This window comes from Toxotes jaculatrix, chromosome 9 (genome assembly GCF_017976425.1).
Source record: "Toxotes jaculatrix isolate fToxJac2 chromosome 9, fToxJac2.pri, whole genome shotgun sequence".
Classification (NCBI taxonomy): domain Eukaryota; kingdom Metazoa; phylum Chordata; class Actinopteri; family Toxotidae; genus Toxotes; species Toxotes jaculatrix.
The window spans coordinates 5356804-5367480 of NC_054402.1; the positions used below are offsets into that span (position 1 = coordinate 5356804).

Below are 10677 nucleotides of genomic sequence, written 5' to 3' on the forward strand. Positions count from 1 at the left end.
TGAATTATTAAAGGCTGTATAATTTGAAGCCTAGAGAAGCCATGATTCAGTAATTCATTTCAGCTACAGCAGATGTTCATATTTGCTTTGTATGGTTCAAATAAAACCTGCAACTGACATTACATTCAGAAATAATTACAGAGCCATAGTCAGGATTTACTGACTATGGGGACATGAGTGCAAAGTTTTTCAGAGCCACCCGACCCTCAATTATTTTTATTAGCCACCAAAAAACTGAGATTTTCCTTTTTCTTTTTTATTTATTTATTTATTTATTCATTTATTCATTCATCCAACCAACTATTTTCTGTACATTTTATCTGTCTTAATCACAGCCTTCTCCACACTGAGAGATTATAATTACAGTAGGGAGAAATACTTAATCCCATCAGTTTGATATTTTGTGTCTAAAAACAATCAAATGCAAAGATATTTGGTCTAAAAAAAAAAAAAAAAGCAAGCCTTGAAAACCCATCAAGTGCAATTTGTGTCCAAATGTAGAACATTAAGTCCTCATCAGTGTGGAAAAAGTAAAAAAACAAATACAAGTCAGGAATTCAAGGGCTTTTTTTTGTTTTTCATAGTTGTAAATTGAGCATCATTGGGTTTTATACTGTTGGTTGGGCAGAACAAGCAGTTTGAATATAGCACCTTGGGCTTGAGGAAATTAATGGACATTTTAAAAAGTGATAAACATTAACTGACTAATGAAAAAAAAATTAATGAATGACAATGAAAATAACAGCAGCACAGCAGTTTGTTGCAGCTCACCAGTGTCAGATGCTTCCTGTTGAGTTGCTGTCATCTGAATGTCATATCCTCAAACTTCATCAGCACTGTTCGTTCTGCATGGCCTGCACCACTGGAGCCTGGCCTGCTCTGATGCTCAGGATGATGCAAATGGCTCTGCTCACTGCTTTAATGATAGATGATAATATCCTGCTGCTGGTGAAGGATGTGTTTACTTTTAGCGCTTGACTATGCCCAGGAAATCATGTGCATTTGTACTCACATTAACACAGTGAGGACGAGGAGTGGGGAAAAGGGGAGGGGGGGTGGGTGGGGTTCAATTTTTTTTTTGCTGGGGGAAAATAGTGTGTGCAGTGTATAATTTGGGCCCATCACTTGTGCATCTCCGCAGTGGTTGGCCTGTCATTGTCTCTGTGGGTAATGGAATCCATTGTGGAGACCACTCTGGAGGTCCCTCAGAAGTGTGGGCACAAGACAAATAGCACTCATCAATATCTGCCTGCTGCTCTGTAGCCACAGCAAATGAAAATGAATGACAGAACGTCTCTTTGACATCTGAAGACATCTCTTGGGGAAAATGGCAACATCAAGAAGCCTTAGGAAGGAGAAACGCTGCAGCCTGTTCACATGAAAACATATCTGAGACATCTCCAGGCGTAGTTAGGGAAAAAGATTTTGATGAGAAAAGTTTGTCAGCTTTTAAGTAAAAGTACATTACGATTCTCGTAAAAGACTGAAATATTGTGTTTATAAAATTTCAACACAAAAAGTAACCTGAGGTCTTTTTTTTTATTTTAATATTCCTGTTTTAGGGCATGAAATAATAGTCAGATTACAGATTGCTCTCAGAACAAGAACATCTTTCTCCTACAATCATTTACCGCTGAACTTCTTCTTTTTTTTGTTGAATTATAATATCACACATAATTTATTATGGCAGAAAAAGCATTGTTGCACTGAGCTCTGTGGGTTGAAAATGTCAACTCTGCTGCACTTGTGATCACAATCAACATCACTGCTGCATGTGGTCAATTAGATGTCTGACCACACCCAACACTGATATTATACTGTGCTGTAGTGTAGGAGGGAGAGTCAAGAACATAAATCACAACACACAACTAACACGATACATTCACTGCCCATGATAACGATGGTATCGCAGCATCAGTGATTAAGCATCAGGAAAGAGTCATATGATACATCTAGTGCTGAAATGGTAACTTGAGATTAGTATAGAGAGAAAATTATGACATTTGTGAACGGTTTTGTCTTTTGTCTCTGGTTCCAGCTTCTAAAATGTGAGAATTTACACATTTTTATGTTTTTTTTTACTGCAAATATCTTTTGGACCATTTGTTGGACAAATTAAGCAATTTGAAGATGTTAATTTAAATGCAACACACACTTGGCACCTCATGTAGCACTGCATCATTTGAAGTGTGTAATTTGGCTCCTGTACCACACAGAGGGCATGTGATACAGACAGAAGAACTACGGTAGTCATTGTATGGTAGGCATCAAGTGCCAAACCTGCCCACGCAATAAAATAGCCGCTTGGCACTGACGTGCATGAACTCGCAATGACACATGCTAATATGCTCGTGGTGTGTAGGTTTACATAGAAAAAAAATTGGTGCAGGAGTTTTGATGCATGTCACATACTGCTGGTATGTGTTACCCTTAAGACTTTAGGCACCTTTCACCATTTTCTAATGTTTGTCAGGTCAAGTTATCGGGTTAGTTTTTGGCATTACTCAGGCAATGATGGGAAGGTTTTTTTTATACATGATATACAATGCAGATCAGTGTCGGGAGGCATTCTGCAGAATTTTCATTTCAATTTTTAAGCAATTGTTCAATTAATAGAAAAAAATTCTAAACAGATTAATTGATAAATGAAAAAAATTGTTAGATGCAACCCTGAACACATCACATTAAACTGTAAGTTAAAGGTACCCCGTGGAGTTTTTGATTTTCAGAAGTGCTGTGGTGCAAATATTTTTTTTTTTTTTGTCTTGCACATATGCATCCTTGTCATGTGCCAAGAAACAGCAATGCACCATCAAAGGCAGGGAAAATGAAACCTCTTGCTAATAAACATGAATTTAAACAATGCTGGATTAAAAATGTTTTTAAAATAAATCAGCTTTGCAAATGTTTTATGAGGAAAAAAACACACTCACTACATTTATTAAACCACAACGACAGACAAAATGCATTTTGGTGAGTAACACTAAATACACATAAATTTTGTTTGTTTACAAGAAAACTGCAGAGGGTACCTTTAAGAGGAAAATATAACACTAAAAAAGGAAGAAAGTTTTCAGTGAGCAGAAACTCATGCATTGTATTTGTTCACTGAATTACATTTTCTTTTATGTGACTTCATTGGTGGCAAAGCCTTGATGATATTGTGTATTGTGATTTACTGCAGTATTTTGTCTCACCTCTACAACTCTATTTAGTGCTAAGCAGTGCTTTTAGAGCATGGGCAGCTGTGCAGCAAAGTGAAAATTTCAACCACTACACAAGCCTTCAGCCTGTGTGACATGGCTCTTCAGAAAAGCACTGAACCACTAAAGTAGGCCATTTTACAAACAGAAATAAAATGTGTTTTCTGAACTACACTGATCTTTCTGGACCCTTACCTGAATATGAGCACACGGCAACAACAGTGGGATAGAAAATATTCTTCCAAGCATCTATCATAGAGCTACCAGTTTCCTTGAGGCGGCAGATTTTTTTTTAAATACAGCATCAAATAGCACTACAATAACATAGTGTGGTCACAGGACGGAACAGTCGACCCTGTGGTACACAGGAGCTTTCCCTAAACCTTCACTTTAGCATACATCTTTTAGATTTTCACCTTTAAAAGGTGGATATAGCTTTAAAAGCATCTTTAAATGTTCAGTTAAAGTGCACCATAACCACTTTTCCTCAATATCAATACAGTCCAGTAAAATAATTTGTCTATATACTTTTTTTTTTCTGTACACTTCTTAAATGCTACCATAAATTGAGAGCATGCTGCTGCCCTTACACCAAAGATTACTGCAAAACTGGCACAATACCACCACATGACACCACGTCAGGAAAAGGACTTCAGTCACATCACTGTAAGAGCTGCAGAGTCTTGAGCACAGCTAACACCTTCACAGAGCGCTCATCCTCCACTGGAACTGGAAACACAGACCAGGAGATAGACAGCAGGACTTCTACAGTCTATGCAGTTCATCTTGTTTTGGTGTCTGACATAACTGTGGTCCCAATCGATCCCTTGGTCCAAAGGATTCTGGGCTTGAAGTGGCCTTGCTCCAACTCAAAGACTAAATGGAGACAACTGGTTGGATGAAAAGCAGCATCAACAACCAGTGTTTGGTTAGACTCCCTCTGTCCAAACGCACCAATATTCATTAAATAAGCTTCACACAGATCTACACTCACACGCGTCTCACTTCGCCTGTCCTGAACAGACATGAACCTGCAGTCCAGAAAGGCAAAAGGGCTCATCTTCACTTTTGTCTTTGATCCCTCCCTGTGGACCACTGGCACAGCCTCTCTCACAGGCCCCAGTATGGAGCCAGGTTCCTGCGGTCCCTCTCATAAACATCAGGTATGACTCCATAGGGCGTCTGCACCATCTTAACAGAGTTTCTACCAAACAGCTTCCTCTCGTACTCGATGAGCTGGCGCCAGAAGCCGCCGTTGGGCCTGATGACGGGGCGGCGGGCTTTGACCCAGGCGTGGGCCTCGGCCAGAGACACGCGGTGATACTTCATGAGATACGCCAGGCACAGAGAAGCTGAGCGGCTCACCCCCGCTGCACAGTGCACCAGAACCGCCCCCCGTTTACGTCCCACGCTGTGGATCTTATCAGCCACGCTGTCGAAGTACAAGGAGATGGGGGAGTGGGGCATATCCGCCAATGGGACCTTTACATACTCCATGTGAGGCCAGTTGAAGTTTGGGAGCTCAATGGTGGCGTTGACCACACAGGTGATGCCTTTAGACAGCAGCAAGCTGCGGTTTGACGCCACGTTCCCTCTGCTAAGGAAGAGGTTGGGGGTGATTTGCGCAATGCCCCCTAGCAGGCTGCCATTCTCAGGCAGCAGCCTTGGCACCGCAGCGGGCACCATGGAGCTGCGGTGGTGGTGGTGGTGGTTTTGGAAGAAGCTTTGGCTGCGGGAACCCATCGGGAAATCAAGTGGGCTCCGAGTAGGAGGGTGAATTTAAAAAATAAATAAATAAAAGATAAAAGAAAAAAGTGAAAAATCTTCAGCAGGTCAGAGTCATAGTAGTGAAGACGGACCAGCCAGACAGTTCCTGTAACACACAAACAGATTTCATTTTCAATATAAATTAAACATTTTTCTATTTCAGTGGAGGCTGAGCACTCAGACTGACAAACACACAAACACTTACAAGGACAAAGTAACATTGCTGCTGTTTGCAAAGACTCCAAAACAAAGGCCAACTCTTTTTTACAGATGGTAGTGTGCTGAGACTTTTTTTTTTAAAGGGAAATGTTTTCTTCAGTCTGAGTCTGTCTTTAAACCTTAAAAACCCAGACAGACACAACTGTTAAAGAGTCACAGTAGCTGACTGGTTCAAACAGAAGCTGCTGCGAGGCTGTGACCCACCGATCAACAGCCTTAACTTTACAATTAGATCAAAGGGTTTCCATGAATCCTCAGACATGGTCCAAGTGTTTATATCCAAGCTAGAAATGTTCCTCTATCTCTGCTGTTTGTGTCTCTGCATTCAGGTCAAATTGCCTCCATGCTGCACACTGAGACGTGCCTCCCTCTGCCATGTGAGCACAAACCCCCCGGAGGCATACACTCACCTCATCTCATGTTCATCCATCCACAACCCCCACATACAGATTACATCTCTCGTCTCTCTGGCTATTGCTGCGTTTAATGCCGTTTTGGATGGCACCAAACGGCAGGGTGGAAAGTAATCATATACTGTATGATACCAGTGTACTGATAATACACTTCATTTAAGCACCAAATTCGCTCAAGCTTATTATTCTAATTCCATTTTCTCTCTCCAAAAAGGATGACTAAAATGTTGTAAAAATTCCTTTCTTGCTTTTACGAGCTGTGACATGGAGATGCACGACACATGACATAACAAAAAAGATATAGTAGAAACTTTAATGTGTAATTTCTGGCTGTGATGTACATAAAGTGTGTGAATTTCCCCTAGGGGATGCCTAAAGTATCTATCTATCAAAAGGAAACAGCCTCCTGCGCTAATACGCAAAGGACCAGCAAGTGAGATTTAGTGGCATCTTGTGGTGAGGCTGCAATTTGCAACCAACTCCCTTCGCCGCTCCTTTTTCAAGAACGTAGGAGAACCTACAGTGGCCTTAAGGTAATTTAAAAACACAAGGCCCTCTACAGAGCCCGTGTCTGGTTTGTCTGTTCTGGGCTACTGTTGAAACATGGCGGTGCAAGATAGCGGCCTCCATAGAGGAGGATCTGCCTCCTATGAAGATATGAAAGTCTCATTCTAAGCTAACGTAAACAACGATTCTTTGTTTCAGGTGGTTATACACTAATGAAATATATCTACTGATATTATTTTCCATTTCTGCCAATAGATCCCCCTAGATCCTACACACTGGTCCTTTAAGTTATCAGCAGGGAGCCCACAGCTCCAGGCGCTACTTCACACACTGTTGCACTTGTCGTGCGTTATCCACACCCTGTGCACCAGTCTGGCCGGCAGGTCTTTTTCTTTCATTTTCAGCTACAGTCTGGTTAACAAGACACACGGGTCAACTGACTGGAATTCAACCTGCAGAAAAAACACCTGATCACCTGCAGCAGCAGAGACAGATTGAAATTCTTATTAATTCAATTTAAATCAAAAACACGAGAGGAAAAACATGAATTTAAAGACACCTGCATGACTGACAATACAATCCGAAACAGTGATGGCAACTTTGCAACCCAATGACAAATTTCTGCCAACTCATCCTTGTGGTTCTCAACTTCTGGGTCAGGAGCCGCAGAGTGAATCACAAGATAAATCTGAGGGGTCATGTGTTAGGACAAGAATCAGAAAAAATTATTCAAAACTATACTTTTTTTCTTCATTTTCCTTTTGGTTAAAATGGTTGCAAATGGTGATATGGTGTCACATTTATTTTAACAGGTCACTAGACAAAATTGTTGGAAGCCACTGCTTTAAACATTATATCATGAAGGCCAAAATAAAAATGACAGCTGTGAATTTTTTATTTTCCCTACAAGATATTCTCTACTTACATGAAACATAAGAAATAAGCTGTTTCAGGGTTTTAACCCCACTTTTCTGTGAGTTTCTTGCCTAAAGTTTGTTTAAAAAAAGGAAAACAAGTATCCAGTGCAAACACAAATACTGCTGTTACAATAAAATCTTCATCTAGCCAAGGGTTGGAGCTGTGGTTCCACCTTACTCCACACTGTCGCCACTGGTGATGAGACAACAAATACTGCGATCCTGACTCTGGAAAACAATTGTTTACCCCCAAATCACATCAGGGGGCGGTCAGAGATACATCAGAGCAGCACTGAGACACATTGTGATTTTTTTCTGCAAGAAGCATCAAATAAACAATAACTAAGTAGGGAAAAACATTTCCCCCTCTGTTAGTCTGTGTTTGTTGATACATTCAGGCATTTCACTCGACGATGGTATTTCAGAGCACAGCAAAGCATCTGTGGCAGTTTTTGTCCAACTCAACTCAAGCTGATACCATTAGTCAATTAACAGATAAGCTGATTAACAGGATATGAGTCTGCAATTATTTTAATAACTGTTTAAAATCATTTCTCAACCAAAAATATCAAATATTCTCTCGTTCCAGCTTCTCAGTTGTCAAGATTTGCTGCTTTTCTTTGTCTTATGTGACAGCAAATTCATCTTTGAATTTGTTAGTCAGTAATATGTAGTTAATACATAGTTTGACCACATAAACTTGGGCTTTAGGAATCGATTACTTCAACAATCAGATTAATAATAATTTATTAGGGCTGAAACAACCATTTTTGTTAAAACACTGGAAAAACATTCCACATATCCTCAGGTTTCAGATTCTCAGATGAAAGGATTTGCTGCCTATCTTTGTTATGTACAGTAAAGTGAACGTCTTGGGGGTAAGTAAGTGGGTCTTGGACTGTGGGTCAAACAAAACAAGACAGTTGAGGACGTCACCTTGGATTCTGTGAAATTGTAATGGGTAGTTTTTTTCCTTTTTGACATTTCATTCACCAAAAGATTCATCTAAAAAATAACCTTCAGATTAATCAATAATAAAAGTATTAATTTGCTGCAGCCCTTAACTTCACAGCAACTGCATTTACAATATTGTTTCATCCGCCCTCACCATTTTTCTGCAATTTTTCTGGCTCTAGTACAGAAGGATGACGTCCTCATTTTTAATCCCACCTACAAAGCTCTCTGTCGTCTCTGTCGTTTTTCCAACTTTTTTTTTTCCCCCCAGTAGCCATGAATGAGCACAACAATACGTGGGCAGCAATTCAGAAGTCTGAAACCAGGCAATAAATCTGAAATCTTGCTACGATTACAAATGGGAGGACTTCAAACTACAAACATCTTGTTTGCGTGACATGTGGGGCTGCAACTCACAGTAACTGAAAAAATGCATATATATCCCATCAGCTGTGATCAGTACAAACTCTCTGTTGCGGCAGCAACCTACTGACCAGCAGTTTAAGACAGTGGCAGGCCACATCAACAGAGAGATGAGGTGATAAGAGCACCAAATAATCCCTGGCCCTCACCAAAGCGCTGATGTGCCACTGATTTGCTCTATCCACATGGTTATTTATACCCGAGGCTGGGCAGGAATGAGGTTGCAGAGAGCGGAGGAGGGAGAATTATGCAGAGGCTGTCGCCACAGAAAACTCTACTGTGTGTTGGAGATGCTGAGGATACTGCAGCTCACTGTCAATCAGTTTTTTTCTGTGAGGATTACTCCTTCATAAAAAATAAACACAGGAGGCGGTCAGTGGCATTCACAGGGCAGTGTCCGGAGCACTGACTACAGGGTTACTGCACATTCTGACTTTTACTCAAACTAATTTAAACCCAAATTTCATGTTTCTTCTTCCTCTTCTTATATTCTTGTGTTGATGCAACAGAAACACCCCCCCTATAAATCATACATGGTGGATCTGTCAACAGGTGGTCCCACCTAACAAATCTCCTTACACACATCTCCATTACCCTCTCTGTAGGGAGATTCCTCAGGGGTCCAGTTTCACCTCCGCTAACGCAAATTGGAAACGTGACACACCAACAGGAAAACTAGAGTAGCAACCCTGACGATGAAACCTCAGCGACACTTTCTTGACTCGGTTAACAACAAATTCCTGACTGACACTCCCTCCCGCCACAGAATGAGATGAATGAAAAGAGCGAAATAACTGGAAAAGGTGAGAGCAGACCCGCTCCTCCCAGCACTGTCTCTCAATCAAAGCCAATCCATTTATTCAGTCTGAGTGATCTCTGAAAGTGACTGTGCAGCCTGCAGTCTAGATAATCATCAGACGAGAATGAGGAGCAATGACAAGCGTGGTCTTTTCGAGGCAGGACGCGGCTTCTCAGATACACCCCAACACAACCCACAAATGAAGCTGCTACACACAAAGAACACGTTTAATGTCAGCTGCAAAGGGTTCAAAAGAGGCAGAGTCAGCACAGACACAGAGGGACGAATTCCACACGAGGACGTGAGAGTTCAGCTCTCGCACCTTCCTGTAACAGCAGCGACTGGGTGCCGCTCGCTCAGTCCATGATGTTACACCTCACCATGTCGCACACTGACACATGTAAACTCACACAAACAGATTAAACATGAGGAGCTGAAACAAGGCCACATGTCCTGTAGAGAGACGGTGAGAGCATGGATGTGCTGCAGAACAGGGACGACGCCTCTTTTCAGTCAGTTTTCTGACATTTTACAAACAGAAGCCATTTTGGTTAAAAAGCCAAATTTGTAAGAAGTATTAACCATCACTACAGCAGATAAATGGAATGACTCTACTTTTTAAACAATGAAGAAAATGGCATGCTGATCAGAATCTAATGAGGTAGACATCATTATTCAAGACATGTGCCACGAGAAGTGAATGTCAAATTAGAACTGAAATGATAATCGAATAATCGATTAGTCACTCCACACACTTTTTTGATAACTGATTAATTGTTTCAGTCATTTCACATGCAAAAATGGTTAAAAATGCCAAATACTCTCCAGTTCCAGCTCCTCAAACAAGAAACGTTTTTGCTTTTCCTGAATGACACTGCTGATCTTTGTGTTCTGGACTTGTTAGTAAACAAAATAAGAAGTTTAAAATGTCACCTTGGAGAATTTGCTGCTTTTTGTTGACATATTTGATTGTAAACTGTATTTTGACTACTGGTCAGATAAAACAAGCAACAGATGACAAATCAGGTCCTAAGAAATTTTCACCATTTTTCTGACATTTTATAAACAAAATAATTGATTAACTGAGAAAATACCCAGGTAATTCATCGGTGATGAAGATTGTTATTAGTTGCAGCTCTGTAATACATTACAGTGTCAGTAATATCTAAGTATGATGTGCATGTGCTGCTCACACTACGCATCCCTTAAAGTATATTTAACTAAGGGACTGTTACAAAAATTACTGGGTGTGTTTTGAGCGGGTAAATCTAGTATTTCACTTTTTAAAATTGCATGACCCTCCCTAGCATTATCAATATTAACATTCCCTCTAATATCTCAAACTATTAAACATGTTCAACCATTAATAACTAAAAAAGTAAAGCATATTATTCCCCACTGAGACTAATAAAGGATTTTCTTATCTTCTTATCGAATCTGAGATGGTGTAATGTAGTTTAAACCTTAATATATTC

At 40.4% G+C, this 10677-nt stretch overlaps 1 protein-coding gene across 1 annotated transcript; it reads right to left on the minus strand.

The window, feature by feature from the left end:
• Window positions 1-1623: 1623 nt before the first annotated feature.
• On the minus strand, window positions 1624-4949 carry dusp14 (dual specificity phosphatase 14). Its single transcript, XM_041046620.1, has one exon. The coding sequence runs from the start codon at window positions 4944-4946 to the stop codon at window positions 4314-4316; it is 633 nt and encodes a 210-aa protein (XP_040902554.1). The 5' UTR covers window positions 4947-4949; the 3' UTR covers window positions 1624-4313.
• Window positions 4950-10677: the final 5728 nt, after the last annotated feature.